This window comes from Crocuta crocuta, unplaced genomic scaffold, assembly GCF_008692635.1.
Source record: "Crocuta crocuta isolate KB4526 unplaced genomic scaffold, BGI_CrCroc_1.0 scaffold35, whole genome shotgun sequence".
NCBI lineage: Eukaryota > Metazoa > Chordata > Mammalia > Carnivora > Hyaenidae > Crocuta > Crocuta crocuta.
This window is the reverse complement of record NW_027530625.1, coordinates 8,632,214-8,659,390: the sequence shown is the minus strand read 5'-3', so window position 1 is coordinate 8,659,390 and position 27,177 is coordinate 8,632,214. Positions and strand designations below refer to the sequence as shown.

At 48.8% G+C, this 27,177-nt stretch overlaps 1 protein-coding gene across 1 annotated transcript; it reads right to left on the bottom strand.

Moving 5' to 3' along the window:
• Positions 1–9,560: 9,560 nt before the first annotated feature.
• On the bottom strand, positions 9,561–24,791 carry GTF3C4 (general transcription factor IIIC subunit 4). Its single transcript, XM_077768419.1, is given in 6 exon segments — positions 9,561–10,109; positions 11,811–11,899; positions 13,845–13,975; positions 16,524–18,347; positions 24,542–24,689; positions 24,691–24,791. Coding segments are annotated over 6 exon segments (2,358 nt in total). The 3' UTR covers positions 9,561–10,044.
• Positions 24,792–27,177: the final 2,386 nt, after the last annotated feature.

Below are 27,177 nucleotides of genomic sequence, written 5' to 3'. Positions count from 1 at the left end.
GGAGTGGGGTCGGTGTCCCTGAGCCTGTGAGTTGCTGAGAGCCCCTCCCGCTGCCCCTTGTACTGCCCGGGCGGGGGCCCCACATTTTTGGGCGGCAGTTCATGCCTTCGGGGACACGCGTGGCTGCCAGCCTGCGGGTACGGCGGAAGAGCAGGGAGGACCGAGTCAGAGAAGCGGAGCTGAAGTCACCCCTGCCTCAGGGCTCTGCCACCGCCACGATCTGCACGTCGTCGGGGTGACGGTAACCCTCACAGGCCACCTGAGTCACTCAGCTGCTTCTGGTGAGTCTCACATGGGGGCAGGTGGCAGGGGCTTCTGTGTGGCCCCTCCTGCAGGGGCCAGAGAACGATGCTGGGACCCATCCGGAAGGGGAACCCGGGATTGGGGAAATGACCACAGGACAGGGTTTCAAGCCCACTGCCTCTGCGTTTTTGATTGAAATCAAACGGTACCCTCATTGCCTGCTGAGCCGTCCCACCGGTATGGGCCTCGGGTTCGCAGCCGTTGTCCCGGAGCCCCGGGTGACCAGGCTGCCGGGTGTGGCGGGTAGAGCCCCCGACCTCCAGCGGCCGGGCTTCTGCTCCTCCCTGATCTTATCGCCTTTGACACCTTGGAAGGCCAACTCCTTGGCAGCAACACTGACTTCATGCCCAGCCTCGGGGACGGTCACCACTGGGCTGCTTGCTGACCCGCGTGTCCATCCCTTGTCGTTAGCCTGAGGGGCGTCCTCTGGTCTCTCCTCGCCTCACAGGAGGGTCCTCTGGCTACACCGAGCCCGTTCTGGAGTGCTGCCCGGCTGTCCCCGGCTCTCTCATGGAGGCCGTGCTGGCCCCGAGTACCCAAGGCTGCAGGAGGTGTCAGGCATCCGCCGTCACACAGGACAGCGTCTAGGTGTCCCCCCCGGGGGCCCCCAGAGCGCCGCCATGTCGGCAGGGCCCCCTGCAAGGCCTCTGGTCTCCTCGCTCTCAGCCCAAACTCCCTGATGTCCGCAGCCCTTTGGTGAGGCCGCGGACTGTGACTCCCTGCCTGGGCGAGGCCGAAATCAACTCGAGTGTTGGCCTGGAGAGGAAGAGGGAGGTGGAGACGGACCTGGATGAGGGAAAATTCCACCTTGTGAGGCTGCAGGTGGCCTTAGAAAGGCCCCCTGGCCGTCAGAGACGCTCCCCTTTAGCGAGAGGGATGGGATCCGATCTGCTGATCTGAGTTATCAGGAGCCCAGCTTTAGCCCCCGAGATCTTGCTGTGTGTGCACATTTGTTGGTAGCTCCTGGGACGTCCCAGCACTGGGCTACCTTTTGCCGACTGACCAGCAAGTGAACCGATTCCGGAATCTCATCTGGAGGGGCTGCTCTGCAGGGCTACCTCTGGGACCCATCACTTTGCTTTCACTTTCCCCAGAACAGGCCATGAGTGAGGGCTGTGGTGCAGGTGGTTTATCTGGGAGACGATCGGAGGAAGCACAGGGGAAGAAGAGAGGAAAGTGAGGCAGGAAAGGGGGTGGGGGAAGCTCGACTCAGTGAGTGAAGAGCTCAGGGAGGCCTGAGCCCCGAGACTGAGCTGTGATCTCGGATCCCTGCTGCCCCCGGGGGTGTTAGCTGGGTGTGGCCAGGCGAGCACCCTGTGCTGGAGAGAGGCCTCAAACTCCCCCAGAGAGCCATCCATCTCGAGGCAGGAAGCTCAAGTACGGGCCTCGGTACCCGCAGCACAGTTCCCGTAGCCACAGACAAACTGGACAACAAAGATCCAAGAAGCTGAGAGAACAAAAGACATTACATTTAGCGGGGAGATTACTTAAAAACAATGGAGGCCAGAAAACAGTGGAACTAGAATTTTAATATGCTGGGGATTTGGGGAGGAATAGAAAATGTCCCCCCTCACTATATCCTGTGAAAATACTCTCCAAAGATGAGAGTGGGGGAAAAAAAGGGAAAAACAATACATATGAACCACTTTTTTTTTTTTTTTTTAAATAGAACTAAATACATTTACCGGGCAAACAAAAGCTGAGCAAATTGGTCACCAGCGGGGCTGCACCAGGGTCAATGCTAACGGAGCCGTGGGCACGGGCAGGGGAAGGTTTCCGGGATGTGCAGGAAGGAAGGACCCCCGCTGCTCACGCACACAGAGGCCACCCGCAAAGCAGGGAGGAGCCCGGGAATGAAACTCCTCCTGTGGGCATGCATCTCCGGGGAGCGCTTCCCAGGCTCCTGAACCCACCTCCCAGAGGGCCAGAGCCAAGGCGGGCAACAGTTTCCAGCAAAGTAACTGTGTGTCGGGCTGATGACGTGTGCAGACGGGAAGTCTATGGAGATGGGACAGGAAGGCTGGGGGTCAGAGGGAACATCAGCTCCCTTCTCCAGTCTTTAAGTTTCTGTACTTTATAAACTTGTAACTAGTTTATATTTATCACTTGGAAGCAGCATCGGCTTTGTTTTTGTCTGACAATCTGATTTAGATCACTTGTTCATTTACATTTAGTGTAATTAGTGCTGTATGGGGTGTAAATCAATGATCTTTGCTTTTCATTTTCCCAGCCTCTTCTATATTAATTTTCTTTCTCGTTTTGGGTTATTTAAAAACATGTTCTAGTTTCCCCCCCCCCCCTTTATTAGCTGAATTAAAGACCCTTTTATTATTCTTCAGGTGGTTACCCAGAGACGGCTGTGGAGTCTAACGTGGATTAGCCATCTCCTGTTCCTGGATATACAAGCATTCAAGGAACTGAGCACCTCCTGCCTCATCTCAGAACCTCTTGGGACATGGTATTTTCTTTTTAATTTTTTTTATGTTTATTTATTATTGAGAGAGAAACAGAGCATGAATGGGGGAGGGGCAGAGAGAGAGGGAGACACAGAATCGGAAGCAGGCTCCAGGCTCTGAGCTGTCAGCAGAGCCTAACGTGGGGCTCCAACCCATGAACTGTGAGATCATGACTTGAGCTGGACAGATGCCCAACTGACTGAGCCACCCAGGCACCCCTTGGGATGCGATATTTTATACCTTGTGTCTGACCATCCCTGGCCCGCCAGCTCTTCTTCAGTCCAACCATTTCTCAGATCTTCCTTCCACCTACCCACCCTTTAGAATTTTCTTTAGTGCTGACCTGGTGGTGATGCATTATTTCCGTTTTGCCTAAAGACATCTGACTTCTCGTTTTTTTTTTTTTCATTTTTTAAAAAACATTATTTTTGAGAGACAGACAGCAAGCAGGGGAGGGACAGAGAGAGAGGGAGACACAGAATCAGAAGCAGGCTCCAGGCTCCGAGCTGTCAGCACAGAGCCCGATGTGGGGCTTGAACTCACAGACCCCGGGATCATAAACTGAGCCCAAGTCGGCCGCTTAACCGACTGAGCTCCCCAGGTGCCCCTGACTTCCCATTTCTTAAAGGGCGTTTTCACGGAGTTGTGAGTTCTGGGCTGGGAGCTGCGGCCTTCTGCTTTCCCGTCAGCATCGGGGAGTCTACTTGAAGCCTTACTACTGTCCCTTTTAAGGTAACTTCTCTTTCTGCTCCTTTTAAGGTGGTCTTTTTCTTTGCTTCAAAGTCTTCTCTTTGCCTTTGATTTTCGGCAGTTTTACTGTTACTTTGAGGTGGGTCGTTCATTTTCTTATCCTGTTCTGTCACTAGCTTTGCTCCCAGCAGGACTCGGAGCTACGAGTTTACCACTGCTGAAATCCTGCAATCAGAACTTCGTTTTACAACCTCACCAGGTACTAGGGAGCTGACGCTGTCGAGGACATACGGCGCGGCACGCCACACTGCAGCTCTGATTGATTCCTTCCCCTTACGTTCCTCGTACCCTTTTCTGGAATCAGCCAAAGGCACGCCGAATGGATTCTGACGTACTTGCTACCGGCCGTTTCTCTAACACACGTGGCTCTTTCCTTCTCCTCTGCCCGTGCCTGGGCATTACTTACCTCTGCTGGTGATGGTGATGGGCCTAAGGAGGTTTCTAGACTTTGCTACAAACCATGTGAACCTGATAAAATAGGCACACAATATACAAACAATTCTGTTATTTATTTATTTTGAATAAAAAAAGTGGCCAAGAGAATACTAGTGGCTCTGCATACAAAACACCAGATGTCCGCAGTCGGTTCACATTTACAAAACTGCCGTTATGTACAGCACCGGATATTCACAGCAGCTTTACTAGAATCGTACGAGCAACTCAGGGGTATCCAAAATGGGAAAAACTAAAAGCCAATGATCTTTCATTAGCTGGAAAATCGGCCAACCAGCTGACTGGTAAAGATGCCGAGGACCTGTTGCCTTTTTCTTTAGTGGGAACTAAAATAAGATGCCCCCGCGGGGCTGTATGCCGACCAACACCCCCCCCCAAAATCCCCTTTTCGTTTTTTTCTCCCGTCTTCTCCACTTCAACCTTTTCCCAGCAGCCTCTGCCCTAGTATTAGATAAAAGCTCAGGACACTGGGATGTGATCTTCAGGAAAAGGCGGCTCACTAGTGCTGACGATACGGCGTGGTCTGGTTCAACCCAGGAAACTCGGTTCAATCCCGAGAAGAAGGAATCCGGCCCTCTTCGGGTCATCAGTCTTTCCACGCGCTGGAAAACGGGAACCATGCTCCATCTTAAAGGTGGCAGAAGTTACTCATTCTACATAGCAGGAGCACCTACTCTGTGCAAGGCACTTGACATTAGGTGCTGCAGGAACTACCAAGGTGAAGCAGACAGTCCCTGCCCTTGAGGAGCTTACAATCTAATAATGAACACTATGTACATATATACACTGCAGAGAAGCAGCCAGGGTTTCTGGATGCAGGGTATTCCAAGCAAAAGGTATTCTTACTCTTAAAGTTTTATTTAAATGCCAAAAGTCTAAAACACACCACCCAACCAGATGGTAAGAATTAAGGAAACTATCTTTCTATAACTTTAAGATTTCAGACGCCTGTTCTTTTCATTAAAAAAAAAAAGTCCTATGTAAACATACATATAATTCAAAGCTGAGCACAAAGATTAGCACAGGCATTGGGTAAACATAAAATATATATCACTATACACAACACACTAATTTTTCTATACAGTCTTACTTCTGTATAAACAGGTTTGATATTCACGTTCCTTTCCAGAAAGTACAAATCTGAGTCAGAGTCTTGAAAAAGACATAATAATCCATTTTCGCTTTTAATTTTGCATTAGTACCAAAACACCCTGCACCCCAGCAGTATGGTCGCCAAATGTAAAAGGGATGAAGTATGAAGTGACTCGAAGCCGTCACTACCTCTTCTGCGATCCAATCTGACCACCTCACGGGATCTTTCTAAGAGGGTAACGGGATTTCATGATGGTGAGGTAAGCACATTTTTACCACAGAAACCAACGAGATTTAGAGTTCTCAACTTTAAGTAAATCTCCGCAGTCCACGTACAGCATCTCACCTACACAGGCTTTGCCTTTACCTTGTTGGCAGGAGACCATCTTGCCTTCTTGCCTGCTCCTGCCCAGACTGGAATGAATGGTGCCGCTATGTTGGTAATCCATACAATACTGCTCTGAATAAGCTCATGCACCCACTGAGACCTCAGACTGTATATTAAGACTGCCTCTCACCCCCAGAGTATAATTATAACTCAAAAAAAAAAAAAAAAAGCAAGATTAGAAAAGCTGAATTACCTAATCAGATAAAGACATTGGGGGAGAAACAGTCCTATTCCAAAAGGACTAACTTCATTATAGAATTTTTTTTTAATAATCCTTCCCCCCCTTAAACTGATTAGTTTCCACAGCCAGTTTTCAGAAGCAGCCCAGCTCTAAAACAGAGTACGTATGCAGACGGAGGCTGCATCCTATGTACCAGACTCAGCCTGGCTAGAAGTCTTGACACTGATTTGTAGCAGCACCTTGGAAATGAGTGCCCAATCTTCTGAAAAAACCCCGCTATTTCATCGGGACAGTGATGCTGTCTAGTATTTCAGATCATTAGAAGCAACTCTATATTCTGCAAGTCTGACTTAATTCCACTTAAGGACAGTCAGATTTCACATGCTCTGTAACCATTAAAAAAGTTTTTAAATGTTTGTTTGAGAGAGAAAGAGAGAAAGAGAGCGGGGAAGGGAAAGAGAGGGAGACAGAATCCTAAGCAGGCTCTGTGTCGTCAGCATAGAACCCGACGTGGGGCTCAAGCCTATGAACTGTGAGATGATGACCTAGGCTGAAATCAAAGAGTCAGACACAAAAGAGACTGAGTCACCCAAGCGCCCCTGTGATCATTTCAAATAGCAGGCATCACCTCAGCAAATGTGAAGATCTTAACTCCAAAAACCTTTCTTAGCCTCAAGAAAGAGTAACTCAAAAGTTTAATAACTATCAGACCTGAGACACAGACCTACTCTGCTTGAAGCTGTGGATACGTCCACTAATAACTAAAATGAAAACAATTCACTACAGTTTTAGAGATCTCTGTAAAACTGACAACCTTGAGGGACAACGTTAGATTCTGGAGACCTCTCTGTAGCCTCACTGAACTGTGCATCCCCACTGACACACAGACAGGGAGCCTACAAGCATAAAGAGGTATTCGTGATCGATCACAGGAGCCACACGGAGGCCCACAACAGTCCACGGTGGGCTAACTGTAAAGACATTCACTCATTTCTCTGCCTATTTGGCTGATTTTGCTGCCCGATCTCTAAAAAGAAAAAAGGGCAAAATATACCTTTCCCTTAAAAAAAAAACTTAGGCCGGCTGACTTTTAATACAACCCATTCTGCTTGGCTTCACCAGAATTTTTGCTGGTCAGGAACAATGCTGGTTTGTGGAGGGGGGTTGGTAGTGGTAAGGAGCTAAAATTTAGCAGACTCTACCCCAAAGTCCAGCCAGGAATTGCGGAGCACCCTGCCCAGGGAAATAACCAAGAGTTTTGAAGAAAACCAGATACAGTTTACCAAGCTAACAACAAACACTGTTACCGTTAGAAAGAAGTCACTGTGTGATACCATCTCTTCTAGGAAGGAAGACCTACTGTGTGACTTAATTTTGACAGATTGTATCACTGATCTATCCTTCTTTGAAGCATGAAATCCGCTAGCTCTGGACGTGTCCTAAAGCTGAGAAAACCAGAGGAAGGGGAATCAAGAGGACCTCACCAGGAAGGACAAGCGAGAGAGAGGGATCAGGAGCAAGAATACTCTGGAAGTGGACTGGTGGCGTTAATTCCTATAGTAAGCCGGTCTGACTGTTGAAAGGGGACCAGGTGTTCCGCAGGACTGGCACTGTACTCCTCTTAACAAGCACCGATAACCACCACCTTCTGCTTCTTAGCTGATAGCGTCGTAATTACAACAGAATATATTTAAATATTCAATTATTACCCTTGAACATTCCATTCACCTGATTAACCCGCGACACTTGTAATGGGTCCAACCAGGTGTTTCAACGTGAACATGCCCCAAACCTTCTTAGCGAGCGGCAGAAAACTGTCACGCTCAACCTGAGGCTCCGCCACTGGTTCTAACAACTCCTGACACTGAGAAATAATTGGTAGTGCTGGCAGATGTGATAGTAGGCCGAGGCCACTTGAAGTCTGGGCGGTGGACACATGAGGATTTCAGAATGAATATCGAGCGTAACAAGCTATCAATTTCTTATCTAGAGTAATGGGGACAAATTAACCCCGGGCAGAGAGCGCGCGCTCCCGGTGTGGATATCAGACTCCCTGCATGCAGTGCGTTGTAGCTGAAAAGGCCTAATTGCATAGTCTTTGCGCCCGTGCTCCCACGCGGCTTCTACTGCTTCTGCCACTTCTGAGTCAGTTATTAGTGACAGCCGAGAGAAACTTGAACTCCGCTAAGCAGATCAGAGGACGCGCAGAGGGCATGACAAGTTCAAGCCAGGAGAGACCATGAGCCGGAAGACCCCGGGGGTCACCCCTGCGTTCCCAAGGCCCCCGGACCGGCACTCAGTCACCAGGGGCTCTGACCTGTAAAGTCGAAGTGGACTGTTTGCGAGGCTGCCGTTAGCTCACATTGGCCTCCCTGGCTGAGGGGGTGGGGCTGACAGAAGGGGAGCCCCCCCCCCAGCTCCCTGTGCAGAAACCGGGGCAGAGCAGGCACCAGGTGGGTGAAGAACACGCCACCGGGCTCAGTCCCGCGCAGAGACCAGCCACATCCTGGCCAAAGAGTTGCCATGTTTATTCCTATACAGACAAAATAATTTAGGAGACCCTTCTAGTTAACTCCCAAGGGTTAAATTCCCCCCAAATGTACAACTGTTTTAAATAAAAACTTAATGCAAGTTTTAAATGGCAGCAGCACAGAATTCCCCAATCGGAACAAATCAAACGCTGACCCTGATTAGGAACAAAAAGTATGCGAAACTAAGCATCCCAGGATTATGAAAACTACAGTAATTCTTTGACGTGACCTCAATCCTCACCGTCCTATTTAATGTAACGTCAAACAGCTCCAGGCACAAATGACCGCGGCTTTACCGCCTTCTGAGCTGTGCCACCCGTGACCTTAATGCCACCTTGTTCTGTCTTGAAAATCAACATAATGTGCTGGACCCTGGCATCTGGATTGACACTATTCTTGAACTCACCAGGATGAAAAAGATAAGCAGAAGATTCCAGCAAACACAGGTTTAAACACAGGAGACAAAACAAAATTTGAACAGGAAACAAAAGATGTTTCAAAGCAGACTGGAAGCACCTCTGAAGGGCTCTGGGCTCTCGACACGCGAGCGGAGGGGTGAGAATGCGGTAGGGGAGGTGGTGTGCGGGCATCTTGTCCAAACAGCAAGTGCTTCTGAAGCAAGGACAAGATGTTGTTCTCTGAGCAAACACAAGAAAGGCAGGAATAAATGTCAGAATAAAGGCCCGATAGCAGGTAACAGGGGTGGCGATTTCACATTTTCTTTCCCATCCAGCCTCCCATTTCAAGACGTGGGCACCAAGAGTGCTGCTGCTCAGCGCCAGCCCCTGGGACACTCGCGCTGTAATTCCTGAATGTGCACCGTTAGTTTTAGATCTTAAGACCAATTAATATCAAACATCTCTTCTTAATGGCCAGAGGGAAATACCAGTATTACAAATACCAAGGACCTTTCCTGACAAGAAATTCCCAGGCTCTTGTCAACTGATCAAGTCTGGGCCACCCACCACTTTCTGGAAGTTTCCAGATGGGACTGCACATTCTCATACCGGATATAAATGAAATGTCTGGACATGTCAACATTAAAAACACTAGAAGTTTTAAGGAGAAAATATTCTTTTTCTTCTATGTACAAATATCTCACGTAGGCTGTGACCGTCAGTCTGACGCAAGGAAGGTCACGGATCAACGGGAACACCGGGTGCCCTTTACACACCCAGGGGAAAGGACAGGAAATCTGGTAACGTGGGAGCTCACTAAAAATAAGACAATTATTAACCTATGAGAATCACCTGATCTTTTGACACATTAAAGCCAACTTTAGTCTTGGCTTCAACCTCTTAAAAATATAGTTTTATGAAAATGGTTTCGGTGTGCATGAGAAACAAGAATCCTCAGGATACAGATATGTGGCTATGTGTTCAAAACAGAGCATCAGGACCCTGTGCTGTTTTAGACACTTTTAATGTCTTCTGGAACACCGCACACCATGCACATCACGGAAGCCCTCTGGAGCCACAAGGCAGCTCCACACCGAGGGAGGCGTTAAGCCTAACTGGGTCCAGCGAGGCCCTACCCCCAGCTCTCTAGAAGGATCACCCTGTTCCCAGTGATGACAGGCCCTGCTTGCTGTTCAAACTGCTTCAGTCAAAACACTTGAAAAATAAGTGTCCTGACTGGGTAAGGAAGGGGAAGCTAATGTTCATCTCAGAGTGACTTAAAATCTCTGCATTCAGTTGTTTTAGAGAAATCCTTTAGTCCCCGGAGATGGGGACCGTACTTCAGAAATGAGTTCCCGGGGCCTGATCTACACTCATGGAGAGAGCCTCGCCACTTGAAGGCCAGGATTAGCCAGCGCGTCCTACATCTTCAGGCCAGAAGGTATTTTCTGTAACAGAGCATGTGTCGTTCCCATCTTCCCACCGCTGACATTCAGAAGACAGGAGAGTCACAGAAAGGGCAAGGGCTTTGCAGTAACCTCTTAATCCAGTCAGGATCTGCAAAGGAAGACAAGTGGCACTGAGTGTCAGCTTTGGAGCAGGTGGGCCGAGCCCTGGCCGGGCTGCAGCGGGAAGCACAAGAGGCATGGTCCCGGCTCTGCGTCCTCAGAGCACCCCCACCAACCTCCTGGACCAGGCCGGACTAGACCTGTGCTTCCCAGAGCTAAGTGTGCGATGAAATTTTCAGCCCTTTATGATGGAACAGGAAAATAAGGGTAATGAATGAATGATTCACACAGCTAAACTTATTCATTTCAAGGAAAGGACTAGATTGTTCTGAGAACATACCCTTAGTACACTGTTAACCTTAAAATATTTTTTTAATGTTCATTTCTTTCTGTGAGAGAGAGAAAGAGAGAAAGCGCGCGCACACACAAGTGAGGGAGGGGCAGAGAGAGAGGGAGACACAGAATCTGAAGCAGCCTCCAGGCTCTGAGCTGTCAGCACAGAGCCCGATGTGGGGCTTGAACTCATGAACCTCAAGATCATGACCTGAAGTCAGACACTTAAAGGACTGAGCCACCCAGGATCCCATAAAATATTCTTTTTATGAAATTACAGTAATGGTAATTTTTAAAAATGCATTCCTTGGAAAAAAGCATGACCACACTGGCTCAACACCTTCTCCCCCTTTAAAAACGCCCCTAGTCTGCAAGTGTCCTACTGTATGACGGCTCTCCAGACCCAGAGATTCTCATTCTTCCTAAAGCTGTGTGTAGCTCAACTCAAAGTCAGTTGGCAGGTGTGTTTGTTTCTTTGATTTGTTTCAATTTTTTCCTGATTTCCTGTCTAAATAGTATACCAATTCTCAATTGCAGTGAGTTTCCCCAAATTTGTTTCAAAACTGGCTCAGGTCATGATCTCATGGTCTGTGAGATCAAGCCCTGCATCGGGCTCTGGGCTGACAGCATGGAGCCTGCTTGGGATCCTCTCTCTCACTCTTGGGATCTTGGGATCCTCTCCACCTCCCTCACTCTTTCTCGGTCTTAAAATAAATAAACCTCAAAAAAAAAAAAAAAAAAAAGGACTTAGTTTTATGGAGAATGTTTTGTTTTAGTTAATCGAGACCACAAATTTCCCCCAAACGTGTGTATAACTGAACACGCTCACGTCTAGGTAGCTTATCTGGTTAGGGTGCGACGTGACATGAATAAGCTTTGGGTCATGAATCTGGCGTTCAGGTGACTATTTAAGTTGCTAATTCCTTGTCCATGTCTAGATCTTACTTCCAACTCATCATCTCAGAAATGTGGGCTTTGTCAGCGGGGCTATCAGGAGAGAGAATACAGACGAACCAAGAAAACCCCATCACGGCTACCAGAAGGAGGAGTCCAAGCGCACACAGAATGTTCTGGCTTGGCAATACGGTCTTTGTACACCTTACCATTGGCACAATTTCCCTCCAAATATAATGTACACGTGCCATCTAACACAAGCTGTGGCACTTTTTTGAATGAATAATTTGCGGTAACGGAACAGCAAACTGCACCCCTGCTCACACGCCAACATGCAGTCTGTCCTTCCACACGACATATTCCGATGATCATTTTTTCATTAGTTGTGGCTTCACGATAATAGTGCCAGGACTGCCAGGAGGAGAATGAGCCTGCCGTCAGTCCTGCTGGCCTAGGGCCCTGAGGGGTGGGGCCTGACCCGAGCAGATTCAGAGCCGCCCCCCGCAGCCGGGCCAGCACTCACCTTCCGGGGCCGGATGGCGGGCTATGCTGTCGTGGAGCAAACACCTTCTGTAGATCAGACTCTGGCAGGACTGGTAGGTTAAAAAGCACCTGAGAGAAGACACACTGGATTGTCAGGAGAAACTGGTCACAGACAGTTCCTGAAAACCACCCACTGACCGCGTAAAGCATGTAAACCGCACTCAAGTGTGTGGCAACAGCGTAGCCCTCTGCGCCCCAGAGCTGCCCAGACCTGTGCTGCCCCAGCTCAGTAAGGGCCACTGCTGGGGGCGGGTTGCTGAGCCACAAGATACAAAGCTTCCGGTCCAGTCGCTGCCACTTCTCGTTGGCCGTGTGTGGCACTGGGAAAGAGTTTATTGTCCGTACCTGTCCATGCTTTGAATTTTTGATATGTTAAAAAAGAATCAGATACTATATAGAAAACTATTCTCGTAAGTGATTTTGCAGAGGAGATCTGTGCACTATGTTTAAGAGTGTGACGGTACAGCGGGGAAAGCCTGAAAGGGCCAGAAGACAAAATTCATGGTACAAAGAGAGAGATGGGAGGGGAGAAACGCCCCAGGTTCAGCACCGTCCTGTGACTACTCACCCAACACCCACCAGGACCAGGCTACAAAGGGCAGGTGGACTGGGTGCCCACCAGGGACCAGCCATTGTTCTAGTGAGTAGCTGTGAACACAAAATTCCCTGTCCTCACGGAGCTTTCTATTCCAGAGGAGACAGAGAAACAGAAAGTAAAAATCTATGAAGAGGCGGGGACTGCCAGGGACGACAAGACGACGAGGAAGAGCGACGGGAGAACCAGGAGGCAGGGGACGCCAGCAGGGGCCACGGTACCAGGCAGCATGGCCAGGAAGGCCTAACCCATTAAGGGACACTTAAGGAAGCCACACGGACACCAGCCGGAGGAGCACTCCAGGCAGCGAGCACGGCAGTGCGGACATCCTGGAGAAGGAGGGGGGCCTTGTGTACCTGAGAGCAAGGCGGAGAAACACGGGAGAGGAGGTCAGAGAGGGGATGGGGGCCAGGCTGTGTAGTCGTGGTCACTGAAGGGATTCTAGTGTTTACTCATCACAAATGGGCAGCCTCCGGAGAGTTCTGAGCAGAAAGAGGGGTGCATGAGTGGATGAAATCTTAGCAGGATCACAATCATGGCCACACTGAATACAGATGGGAGGGCACAGAGCGAGCAGGGACACCTGCTGGGAGAGAACTACGCCATCCAGGCAAGGGGGTTTGGGGTCTTCACCAGGACTGGGGAGGTGGAGGCAGTGAGAACAGGCTGGATGCAAATCTGAAACGCCTATTAAATTTCCAAATACAGACCGTGAACAGGTGGTTAGACGCAGAAGTCTGGATTTGGGGGAGAGAGTCAGGCTAAAGCTCTCCGTTTAAGTCACCAGCATACAGGTGGTGTAGCCTGCCAAGGAAGCACGGACTGAAGAAAAACAGGTCCAACATGGACATCCGGGGCATGAAGCGGAATCATCAGACAACTAAGAACGAAGAGTCAGAGGTGGGAAGAAAACCAGGGAGGACACCGTCCAGGGAGCCAGGGGATGCAGGCGCTTCAGGGAGCAAGAAGGGGCGTGCTGGCCGGTGTCAAACACGGCTCCCAGCTCTGTAAAATCTAAGCTCGCCAAGACGCCCTCTGACAGCGAGAGAAGGAAGACTCCCAGCTTTTAGTATAAAGTCAGAGCCCAAAAAGTGCACAAGCTCTTTTATACTCCACTACCTTAACAGATACTACTTGTATAATACTTTAAAAGGTTAATGCTATTTCAAAGGAAGACCGTATCACCAAAATAAAGAAATCCCTCTGTGCGTCGGGTGGTAAAAACACAGTCTTTAAAGAGGGTCTTGCCTTAGTCAGACTGATGAAGAGAGTCTATGCCTGTGCCTCAGTCGTGGCTTCTCTCCACCCCAGTGGCACAGGGCAGCATGCTGTGGTCACACGTTTTACACACTTTACGGTGCTCGGTGTGTACAAAACCGGAAAAGGGGCAAAAGCAGGGGCTGGCTTGAAATGGCTTACCGGAGCCAAATGTGGCCGTTGGAGCAGACTGCCTGCTTGCGATCCGTGAACGGCAAGACCTCCTTGCACAGACTACAGTGCTCGGGGAAGGTCTGTTTGTTCATCTTCTTCGAGATGTGTCCAATCAGCACCTAGGAAGACAGAGCAGTCGGCGCTGTTGAGTGGCGTGAGTGCAAGGCTTCTCAAAGAAAACGTCTCCGGACACAGTGGAGGAACGAAAACACACGCCGTGTCCTATCCGTATCCACACGCGATGGGAGGTGAGCATTTGCACACACGCTGCTCAGTGTCTGAACGTGACAAAGCCACACCTCCTTGTGGAGACTGGCTGTGAAAATACATTTGTTCAGGGAGCCTGTGACAACAGGGCGAACGGTCACCACTAAAGAAAAAACCGTTCTGAAAACCAAAATCTTACCACTTGCCTTGTTTTTGCAGCTTCTGAAAGCAGGAATGAGAATTCAGTTAGGAGACAAAGCACTTTGCTAGCCTTGGTAACGATTTAAGAAGGAAAAGCATGATCCCTATGGGCGAAGTATTACGTGAAACGCTAACTTTGTAGGACTGTACAAATGTCCATTCTTTAAGAGAGGCTTACAAAGCATAAAGGTAATCAGGAGTAAAAAAAAAAAAAAAAGTAATAATTTCCCTTTCTGATAGCCCCAAGACCACGGCCAATCTGGTCTAGCAGCTTGCCCTCTGCGATCCCGAGCCCCACAGCAGAGGCGTGGTGGGCCCCGCCGTGAGAAGGGTCCACAGGGCAGGGTCTAGACCTGGTCTGTATTTCAGCTTTTCTTTGCTTCATTAGGATTATACCACTTTAAAAATGGAAGTCTAACAAAAGTTATCTACTTCACTCGTTTGCTGAAAACACCTTCACTGGCACATCTCTTGGAGGCACGGGATACAGCGAGCTTTCAGAACTACGGCGTCTTACTAGGAGATGATGTCCTTCAAGATTTGTAATCCATTTACACTTAAGCTCTGGTGGAAGAACTCTCTGGGTCAGCCGTTCACTGAAATCAGCTCACTGAAGTTTTGAAGGGTATCTGAACAGCCCAGAGGGTGTCTGACCCACTCTTATGTAATTTACAAATTTAAAGCCCATTACCTTTTGGCTTTTTTGGGTTTTGTAGCCTTAAGAACTCTAATTTATGGTCCCTTACAACAGGGACAACCACCTCTCCCTCCTTTTCTAGTTGGGCCAAACATCCTGACAGCAGTAGGTGATTACCACCAACTTCCACCACATACTTCCTAAAATGTTCTGTTAATCTTCCACTGACTCTCGTAATATTCCTGCTAGGTCCTGTGAAAGAGTGATAACCAGAAAACTTCCGGGCAATTCAGAGCACAATGACATACTTTTTAGAGTGGACTTTCAAAGATGAAAAGTCAGTTGTGTGAACAGTACGTTGTAAGTACTCTTGAGATCACTGCGAATACCCCAGGAGTAATAACTGAGGGGTGGATATGCACACTTTCCTACAAGACAGGGCAACAAGGAATTTGTGTGTGGTTTAACATTACTACCTTCAATTTTATTTAAGTTTATTTATTTTGAGAGAAGCAGAGAGAGCACGCAAGGGGAGCAAAGGGAGAGAGAAGAGTCCAGGCAGGTGGGGCGCAAACTCACTAACTGTGAGATCATGACCTGAGCTGAAATCCAGAAGAGTCAGGCGCCTAACCGACTGAGCCACCCAGGCGCCCCTATTCCCTTCAATGTTAAGACCTTGGGCAGTGAGAAATGTCAATCTTAAGAGTAAAAGGGAACACAGGCTTCTGTAGTTTTGAATATTTTAGTATAAAGTATGTTCCTTGAAACACAAATTCTTCAGGATTTTAGCAGCTGTTAGCTCAGACAAAGGTTCCCCGATGTCAGGATAACAATGAAGTACACAAAATTAGATGGCTTCTTTTCTGCAGGAATTCTCAAGATTCCTCAAAAGGATACGGGGGGAGCCTCTAAGAGGAGGACAGAGGGGCGCCTGGGTGGCTTAGTCGGTTGAGCGATCGACTTTCGCNCCCCTCCCCAAAAAAAAAAAAAAAAAACAAAAAAAAAAAAAAAAAATAAGAGGAGGACAGAATGTAACCCTATTGTTCTACCAGCAAACTTGAAATCTGTGGAATACATTTTGGATAAGGCTCTAAGATGCTTCTAAATCAAAATAAAGATTCTGCCCAGTTTTGTAAAAATAAACATGAGTAAGAATTTGCTTACTTGACATGCCCTTCTTGACTGCGTCACAAGGCTTCCTCAAGTCCTCCCAAATGTGAGCCATCCGTGAGCCCCTGCCACCCCGTCCCCCAACCCCAGAACCTTCCGCAAACAGGAAGAAAGCAGGGTGTCACACGTCCCCTGCTGTCACTGCCCAATCACATACTACTCGCTAAATGACGCCTCCTCCAGCTCATCCACAGCCAGCGGACCTGAGCCTGCAAACCTTGTTTTTCAATCAAGGCCGCGGTGGGGGGAAGAATCGAAACACTCTCGGTGTGATATGAAAACGTCCTCTGCATTAATCCACGTTTCCTATTTATTCTCCTGCACCTCATGCCACTCAACTACCTACAAAACATCAAAGCCAAAGTCGGGTTAGGAATTCCATTCAGACCGTTTCTGCCCCAGGCAGAAAGCAGACCTCTGCCGGACTTGCTGCTTCTGTGAGAAACACCTACCCGCGCCGTGCGGTCGTCGTAGTCTTCGTCCGACATCAGGAAGTTGCAGAGGCCCCTGGTGGGGATGCTTGTGTTCTCTGTGATCCAGGTGTGCAGGTACACTTCTCCCAAGACCCGCTTCATGTGCTCCCTGGTTAAGTGCATTTCTACGCCTTCGATCTTCCCCTGGATCTCCAGGAGCTTCTCCTCCATCGGCTCCCGGCCCCCCGCCTCTCCAGACGGGGCCAGCGAATCATCGACGGGGTCCTCCGGGTCGCCCTCTCTGCTCCGCTCCTGAAGGCCCTGCCGACCGGCCTGTCTGGAAGACGTGCCTTCCTCTTGTTCGTCCTCGGCGTTGCCCATCCCAGGGGAGTCAACTAGCGAGATCTTGGAGTCCTCGTGGGAGGGTTTCCACAATGCTTCCGAAGGGGTTTTCTGCATCGACTGATACAAAATCCTCAGGAGGAACAGTTTGAAACGCCAAAAATAGGTGGCCCCACTGCTTTCAATCTTTTTTTCCAAAGCTTCCTGTAAAAACTGCGGGATGTGTTTATCTTTTAAAATCTTCCAGCGTACTAGATCTATTAAATCTACCTGCTTGAAGAGATTCTGCACGGAAGACTCCAGGAGCTGAGCAGCTGCCTCCTCAAATGTTTTGAGAGTAACAAACTGGACCTGGTAGTTTTTGTTAACGGGGTGGAGGCCGTTGACCATGCCCTCGGTCGTAATGACGGCCAGATACGCGCCGCAGGGGCTCACCGCTATCCCGTGCGTCCTCACCGAGCCAAACACATCTGACAGTTTGATTAACTGGTGTTCGAACTTTAACGCCACATCCGTGAAGATGGGAATCAGCTGCCTCACCTTGCCGTCGCTGGAACAAGTATACACTGTCCCGTTCTGCTTGTCCGCAGTCATGGAGACGATCGGCAGCGAGTGAAGGCCTGTGACGTGGGAGTTGTGAACATTGAGGCCTGCTTTGGAGATCAGCAGAAGACACCAAAACACATAGGACCCTCTCGCAGCCACCACTAAGCTACAGCTGCACTTCTGGTAAGGGTGATAGAGAGGGACACACTTAATGCTGTGCACCGGCAACTGGTCCATTTCTTTCCACAAGACAACAGGCTGCCTTAGAGTGAAATAGCCTTTAACTGCTTTGAGATTGACGGGAAGAATTTTTACAGGTCCAAAAGCACTCCCCACAATAAGGCCGCTCATTTTCCGATTATTGTGCTCATATTCCCACCAAAACAGAACACTGGGAGAGTTGATTCCTGACTCGATCGTGTTGCACGAAGAGATGGATTCCTTCCCCACAAAGGGCAACTGAAACTGCCACACGGCAATGTCGCCGTTCTCAAAGAGGACCGCCAGGAGCACGCTGCCCACGTCCCGGCACTCGTTGTTATGCTTGACCTGCTGCGTGGTGCAGATGCCCGACCACTCCATGCGCACTGGAGTCTGCATGCTGTGTCTCCTCTGAAACTCAGCAAAGTCCCCAAGATTCCCTTCAGGAGCCTCGTTTTTAGAGAGCCTGTAACTGGTCTCGTAAAGGCGTTCTCCATAAATCTCTGTCAGATCAGCCAGCTGGACCCACTGGAGTCTGTTGAGGTTGGCCTGGATGGTCAGGCGATTGTCCATGGTCAGTGCCGCCAGGAGGCACCTGCCATTCGCATCACAACCCATGGGGGACCAGCTAGTATATTTGAATCCCCTCAACGGTGGCAGAGCCTTCCCTTCAGGGTTGAACACCCGGTCCAACATGAAAGTCTGACTGACTGTGGGGTCTTTCGAGGTGGCAAACTTCTCCTTACACTCAGCAACTTCTGCTTTGGAGCCAACCTGAAAATAAGAGACATAAAGACTCTCAGATAAATATGTCACTCTAAGAGGAATATACTGACATCACTTAGGGTACCGACTGATCAATCAGTGTCAACCAGGTCACGTTAACATACCTAGAATTTTGTATCAATTCTCTTAATTTTGAAAGACATGCATTTAAAAGATCAAGTGCATGTCTGAAAGTAGATGAGGACTTACTCAAGAAATAAAGATTTTTTTTTTAAGAGTCAGAATAAATGTTGCCATGATTCAAAGCCTGCCTCCCATATCCTTCCTAGAACTGCCATAAATAGCGGCTGTAACAGTGACGTACTTGTCTTTAACGCATTTAGAGCACGCAGCTGAACTACTCACAAAACCATAAACATTACATATTCATGAAAACACACATCCATATACATCTTTGATACAGCTGGATATTTTGAGTTTTTACAATGTTTTGTGATACAAATGCCAGCTTTAGGTTTCTATCTAAAATTTCATTTAGAAATTGTGCTGAAAGCCAACTCCAACGGCTACATCCACTGTTTCTATAGAATAACATCCACTCCGGTTAGACTAGTTGCCATTCCTTGAATATTCCCTCCTCTGCCTCCCTTGGCCCCCTTGTCTGGAATGCTCTGTTTTTCTATCTAAATCCCATCCATCCCACCAGGTCCAATTCTCTCTCTGAGGCCTTCTGAGATCATTCTGGCTTTCACCCATCACCCCCTTCTCCAAGTCTGTGACATGTATCAGTGGTGGTGTTTATTTAGTGCCTAGCTGTTTGATGGCAAGCGCTTTAAAAAGATCTTAAAGGACGTTAAAGACAAAGGAGGAGATAGATGACCAAAAGAAAGTGGTTCAGAGCCAGGAAGGCTAAAAGACAACAAAGCAGGAGCCAAGGGAACTGTGCTTTCTGTTAGGTGTGAGGCAGGAAGAGAAAAGGACTTGACCCCACTGTCTTTAGGGAAACAGATCCAGAGAAAGAACGCAGAATCTTCCAGATTTAGTGACAATCTCCTTTCACACAGCCGCTGATCTTCCAACTGGAAAGGGTGGTTATTAGATGATTGCAAAGGAATTCAAGCCTAAGACATATATGGATCTAATAAAAGTCACTTTAAATGAGTTTAAGTCCCCAAGCCCAGAGGAGTTACACTCCAGGACACAGGAAAAACTTGGAAGATGCTGAACTCCAAACCACTAACTGGTCCTAGATAAAGCTTGAACTGGGAATAGGTCAGAAAACCAAAGTGCAATAGTTTTAAAGTATTCCCTAAATGGAAAATAGATAACAGACCATTAAGTCTGCTAGGGAACAAAATTCCTCAATTATTAACAAATAAAAGGTTTGTGTAGACAGAAGGAATCATTAGAAGCCAGCACAGGATAACCAGAAAAATCTAATCTGACTCTTTTCTGTTGAAACTGCTTAATGACATAATAAGCATAGAAAAGTAGGTATAAAGTCCACCAAATGAATTAGATAACTAGCTTTTCCTAAATTGTGTTACAAAGAACGTTACCCCCCCCACCCCCAAATGGTCCCTTGAAGAACTGCCACGTGGCCAAGTAGGTCTTGGAACGCTGTATGCGACCCACCACCTCGCTCTGAAAAGTCTCAGGAGCACACTAAATGCCTTGGCCAGGGAGTTACTGAGAGACTTACCTAGAGTTTGTCTTTTTTTCGAACAACAGAACTTTTTTCTGGGTGGCGCCATCATTTATTATCCTAAAGAGTACTCCGGAAATGGTGGCTTCGGCAGTCTATCTTGATTTAGAAAGGCATTTAAGGTAGCCTCTTGGATACATTTATGAACATGCTGGAGAACTAGACTGGAAATTCCAGTTAAACAGAAGTGTAGCTGCCTAGCCTGTTGATAAAATAATGCTAATCAAAGCCCAGAGCCTTGTATGGGTAAATAAAATTTGAAAGATGACAGAATGAAGCACAGCATGATGACTGAAAAATCTGTGCTATGATGCCAAGACCTGGGTTCAAATCCTGGCTCTCTCACATGGTAGGTAGCTTTGTGACATTGCACAAATGCTTAAACCTTCTGGCCCTAATTTTCTCATTTATAAAAAGAGAATACAGGTCTCGTAGAGTTAGGAAGTTCAAATAAGTCAAAAGATGTAAAGCGCCTTTTTTTTTTTAAGTAGTTCCCACATCCAATGTGGGGCTTGAACGCATGACCCTGAGATCAAGAGTCTCTACTGACTGGGGCATCTGGGTGGCTCCATTAATCTCAAGTTAATCTTGATGGTTGTGAGATCATGCCCTATGCTGGGCATGGAATCTGCTTAAGATTCTCTCTCTCCCTCTCCTGAGTGCACTCTCCTTCCCTCTCTCCAAATCAATCAATCAATCAATCAAGAGAGTCTCTACTGACTGAGCCAGCCAAGTGCCCATCAAGCACCTATTAATAAGAGCTCAACGTTAGCTATGATGATGAAGAATGCTCTCTGAGGAGTAAGTAAATGTTAAGGAGCCCTAATAAGAGGAAGTAAAATGTGGAGTAGATATAAAGTTGTCCACCAAATAAAGGGAAGATATAAAATCATTCACAAATCTCCTAATACTGTAAACTAAACAATAATCTTTAGAATAGGTAGATTTGCTACAAATAAACGCTACTGTAGAACTAAAAGTAAACTTAACAGAACCTGTAAATAGTAGCAGAGGATGAAATAAAAGCAACTCCTGGTCCTACTCATTGTAGGAGGATAGAGGGCAGCTTGGATCTCAACCAATGGAGAAAACCTGTACGGTTTTGTGTGGTAATTTCTAACGTATTAGTTTGAATGGGAACACTGCCCCATCTTGTAAGTCTCCAAGTCACAAAACTAGCTATCAAATTAAAACGTGCGCTCAGATGCTCAAGGGACACACACCACAGGCGGAGCCCAGCTCCCGGGGGACCACACCCAGCCAAACATTTAATTATATACCCGCCTGTTCCCAGCTGGCCACTGTTACTGCTAATAGCTAATTCCTTTGTAAGTGCCTAGTGAATAGAAATGCACCTGAAGTTACTCAAGAGGAGACTTCTTGAAGGCAAGGAGAGGATTCCAAAGACAGCCAACAGTTACTAAACATGGAGTTAATACTTTCTCATACTCCCAACAATTCATACAGAATAAAATCAGTTATAGAAATATTATTAGAATTTGGAACTGTATCCAACTAGATGATGATTAACTCAGCAGTCTGATGGGAAGAAAAACTGCAAATCATTCTCTGTTTAAAGTTTGTTTGAGAGCCAGAGACAGCAGGAGTGGGGGAGGGGCGGGGGGAGGGGGGGAGAGAGAAAGAGAATCCCAAGCAGGCTCCACACTGTTAGCGCCAAGCCCGACACGAGGCTCAAACCTACGAAACTGCAAGATCATGACCTGAGCTGAAAACCAAGAGTTGGACGCTTAACCTACTAAGCCACCCAGGCACCCCGCAAATTATTCCTAAATCACAGTTCTATTGCTTTTCAGCTCATTCACTTCTAGCATTTTCCCTTATATCATACAACCTCAGTGCCCAGGACAGTAGCTTACAAACAGCAGGTAGTATTTGAACTACCACATAACTGCATTATGTTCCTGAAAGAAATTCATGATCTAAATAATAGGGTCATAGAGCAAAAGGTTCAGAGGGGCTTAGCATCCAGCCTTCTAGCCGTGCCATACACTAAACTGATCCAGGCTGCAGAAGGGCCACCTTGTGTCCCAGAGCGAAGGCAAGGGGGCCAGCACTGAGCAATTCAAAGCCTTAGGCACTGCCAACGGGTAGAGCCATCACAGTACTGATAGAGACTTCTTTACGGGCCTGCCATCACACCCCGGGATCCACCCCACAGAAGCCTCTTTCAGAACTGCAGAGACAACTTGGCATTCATACACCAAATGGTCCCGGTCTGGTACAACTGCTAACTGATGCACGGTTTGTGTGACGTGTGTACCAAAGAACAGTACATAAGGAGGCGATGCCACTAATAAACTTGGGGCAAACTATCACATACAAGCGGAATACAAAAGATTTGCCATTACTTGTTAGACAGCTGTGCAAACAATGGAGAGTCCAAGTTTTATCAGAATATTCTGGATAGCTCTGTGTCCATAGCTACAGCATTAATCCAGACCCTATTCCTATCTGTATGACTGCATTTATTACTTTGAGTACCTACAGCGTGCCGGGAACTGTATTGTGTGTATGTGCGCATATACGTATCCATATTCACACGCACGTAGATGTATTTAATCTTCCAAAAAGTCTAAACCACGCAGGTTTTATCAACCCCCTTGTAGAGAGTGTCCTATCTTGCTGTTTTGTGCCAAAGCCCAATCCCTTAACCTCTGTCTTATACTGACCGCAACAATCATTTTCTTGCCTCTGGGCCCACCGGGGTCATATTCCTGAACCATCCCTGCTCAGTCCACGCTTATGAAACGGTCACAGCCCTTCGGGTTTCTTAGATTGAAGTCAATTTCTTCAGATGGTCAAAGTTCCCAAATTGGCTTCACCTCACTTTCCCTCCGAAGAGCTCGTCGACCCATCATTACTTATACAATTAATTATGTGAGTGACTTAATTACATAAGATGGACGGCTCGTTCTCTTACCTGGAGGCCCCCTTCCCATGTTCCTCTTTTGAACCAAATCCTACGTTCTTTCAGGACCACTTCAGACTTACCACCAGGTAACATTCCCTGATGAAAGCACCTCCCTGTGTCTTCTATTCTTCAAATTCTCCGCTCAAGTATTCAATCTGCACCATGCTGGACACGCACACTTAAAGTTTCCTCTAGTTCATGCGCACATGAACAGCCTTAGAAAGAGTAGGATGTCCCTTTTAAAGCCCCTTTCTTCCGCCTCCCTCCCTGTTTCTCAATTCCACAGTTTTGCCAGGGCCTACCTGATTCGTTTACACTTGAACCAATTTGTTCAGACCTTCTCCAAGAAGATCTCACAGGGTTTAGTCATACCAGTCTACCGATGACCTAACTCAGTGACGTGCTGTTTGCTTAAAACTTTCAAGAACACTAAAGAAAAAAAAGTGGTCTGGGCTCCCCGCACCTTAGCCATGGCGACTGGTTCATACTTAAAATTGGTGGTGCAGAGAAAAGTTCCCAAACCCTTCACTTTCATATAAATACATCCTCTGGGCACAGATACACATCTCTACGGTGCGTATCACCATCCGTTATTACAGTAGTGCCTGTGCACGACTTGCTGAGGAACGTAAGCGCCATGAAGGCAGGGGCTTTGTTTTGGGCGCTGCCTTCTTTCCTGACCCTAGATCAGCACTAGGCTGATACCCGGTGCTATTCAAGTATCCGCTGGATAAAGGAGTGCACGTTTATAGATCACAGCTAGGCCTAAAGATCTAGAAAGGAAACAGGGAAAGTTTTTATCCTTTCAACCACTAATGAATGCTAGGACTTCCTATTCAGGGCAGGGGGAAACCAACTGGAAAATAGTGATCTCAAAACTGCAAATTTAAGAGCCCGAAAGTTCTGAAGGCAAACTTCGCTTGTATGAAGCTGAAAGAACTAAATCTACGCAGAGACCTCGAGGTTTAAGAACTGCATTTATTTCCAGAGGCTTTTCATGCTACATCTCAAGGATTTTCGGCAACAAAAAAAACACGAAACTAGAGTTCTCAGCCGTTCAAGGTGGGAAGGACCATCCGTGTAATAAAGTCGCTAAGATAAGGGGAGACCATTAAAAGGACCAAACTTCCTTGGGAGCAGAAGAGGCACGACAGGAGGGCACGTCACAGTAAACAAAGCCGGCCGAGGGCCTCGGGGAGTCGGTTCCAGACAATAGGAGCAACTTAGAGGCAAGGTCTGGGGTTGGGTCAAAGGGGGCGGAGTCTCAGAAAGCACCAGAGAGTGCAAGCAGCGCCAGCAGTGGGGCAGACGCTGGGCCGGAGGAAGGACCTGGCTCCGAGGAAAGCTCCCGGGACACGGGATACGAGTGTGTGTGTGTGTGTGTGTTTCGGAAAGTGGGGGGTGGGGAGAGCGTGATCTGGAAAACTGGGCGCAAACGGCTGCGAGGTTTTCTGTTTGCTTTTCAAAACAAAACAAAACAAAAAAAGCGGCGACCCCAGCCACTCTGGATGCGACGAGGGGGAAATCCCGAGATTCCCCAGGGACCCGTAACGCCGGAGCGCGGCCGTAGGAGACCCCAGGGCTGGGGCCCAGGAGGTGACTTACTTTAAGGAGGCAGCTGTTGAGAGGAGCGGGCACCGAGGTGCGGTGGATGACCAGGTCCTGGCCCGGGTTGTGCACGTCGCAGATGAGCTCCAGCACAGCGATGCTGCGGGCCGTGGACACGGACACGCGGTGGTCCTCGGACCAGGNGCTCCCTCCCGCCCGCCTCGCCGCCCCCCTCGCCCTCCTCCTCCTCGGGCGGCGCAGGCCCGTCGGCCGCGAGCCCCACCCGGGCCTTGTCAGCCGAGCTCATCTCCCCTCAAGTGCAGTGGCCGGATCCCGGGGCGCGCCAACCTCGCGCCGCCGTCCCGTTGCCGCCTCTCGCGCCGCCGCCGCCTCCGGCCCCCAGCGCCCTCCGCAGCGGCTTTCTCCCCTCAGGCCCGGAGCGCCGCCGAGCCAGGAAGGACCCCGCCGTTGCTAGGCGACCCGGCTCTGCCAGGTGGCCAAGGCGCTTGCCTGTCTAGAAAGCGGGCCCGCTCCGCGGGCCGGACCGAGAAGCGCCCTGACTCGGCCGCACTGGGCGAGGGGCAGGGAGCCTCGAGCGCACCCTCTCCGGGCAACCGAGCCCCAGGCCCCTGGAGAGACCTCCCGCGCGACTGAAGTGCTGGGGAAGCGGCAGCCCGGCGGCAAACGAAGGAAGCGTTGGCTAGATGGCACACGGCCTCTGGTCTCTCAGAGACACTCAGCTTCACAGGCACGAACTCCAGGGCTGAGTGTTTCTGCGGCCTCGCCCGCCACCGGCCAAGCCCGCGAGGGCCTCCCAGAGCANCTCCCCGCGGGGATGTCCTAGGAGGGAGCGGCGCGGGTGCGGAGGGGCTCCCGCCGGCTCTCGGGCTGCCGGTGTCCGGGGTGGGAAGGCGGATTCCCGCCCCAAGTTAGGACCTGGGGCGAGTGCCCGTCCGGTCCCTTGCCAGCCTCGCCTCTTAACTTCTCTCCGCCACCGTTGCCTCAACCAAGGGTCGTTTGCTTCAGGAACGAGGACGGGAGACTAGCGATTTTCTGCACGGACTTGCAAAACGGGCCTAGATGTCATCCCCGGGCAGTGGGGAGAGAAGATAACGGAGCATTAGTAGAATTCGCTCCCTAGGGAGGGGAAAGGTGCCTTCACTTGAAACCAAGCCACAGCTGGAAACCGGTTTCTGGGACGGGTGACTCCCCTCCTGGAAAAGAGGAGGGGGCTGCAGGCAGAAAGCCCTGGGTAGGGTCGTAAGTTCTCCCAGAGGGCCAGAGATTATACGACCGGGGGCCGAGGGAGGTGTGTGTTTTCCCCGGAAAGCGACAGGTGGTTCCGTTGACAGGTCAGTTGGGGAAGGTCAGTTCATCCAACGTGTTGAAGCTGAAATTCCTCGAGTTAGTACGAGGGTTTCTCTTTGGTGATTTTTTTTTTTTAGTGATAATCAAGCGTTAGGATTTAGAGGTTTGGGAGTAGGTGTTTTGGGCTAGCCAGTGGAGTAGCCACTTCTCTGGGAGGAGGAAGGGGGAGCCTGGGGTTTGGGGTAGGACAGACCTGAGATTAGAAGCCAGCTTTTGCAGCCGTCTGGTATTGTGACCTTGCAGGNCCCCCTGAAATGAGAACAATAGCTTCTGCCTCTTACGAAGTTATTTATGAGGAGTAAAGGAAATAATATGTATAAAGATCCTACGTATCTTCTTGCCCGCAGAAGCACTTAATAAATACCAATGATAAGGAAAGTCGTATTGGCTCCGTTTTGAGTAATGGATTCGCCACATCCAGAGGCCAATGGGGTGCTTGTGCCGTCCGGGTACCCAGCGACACATGGGAAGTTCTCCGAAAACTTCAGTGAGGGGCGCCTGGAGGGGCGCCTGGCTGGCTCAGTTGGTGGAGCCTGTGACTCTTGATCTTGGGGTTGTAAGTTCGAGCCCCCATTGGGTATAGAGATGACTTAAAAATAAAATCTTTTTAAAAAACAATCCCCAAACTTTTTAAATGCTTCTTTACTTTTGAGAGACAGAGAGAGAGACAGACAGAATCGGAAGCAGGCTCCAGGCTTTTAGCTGTCGACAGAGATCCCAGTGCGGGGCTCGAACCCACGAACCGTGAGATCATGACCTGAGCTGAGGTCAGACGCTCGACAACTTTGCCAGTGGCCTGCATCTGGAATGGTAGCTAATATACTGGCCTCAACGACTTAAGTTATGCTATAGGTAACACTATGAATGTTTTCCTTTTAAAGATGTTTTTTGATTATTCAACTAATACACATTTATTGTAGGAAATTTGGGAATTATGCTAAAGAAAAAAACGCACAATTGCCATAGTCTGATATAACTCTGGTTCACATTTTGGTGTATATTCTTCTAAAAAACAACTCAAAAGAGGAGTCAAGCTGTAAATGATGTTTTCCAACCAAAGGGGAGTTAATAAATGGTCTTATCACCTGGTGCTCAGGAACCCTGGCCGTGAAACCCGTGCCTGAGCAAAGCCTGGATCGCTCAGGGATCCTGGGACAAATCGCCTCATACCTCTGCCTCAGTGGTCTCGTTGTAAAATAGGATGATACCAGGGGCACCTGGGTGGCTTAGTCAGTTAAGCGTCCGACTTTCGCTTAGGTCATGATCTCGCAGTTCGTGGGTTCGAGCCCCGCGTCGGGCTCTGTGCTGACTGCCAGCTCAGAGCC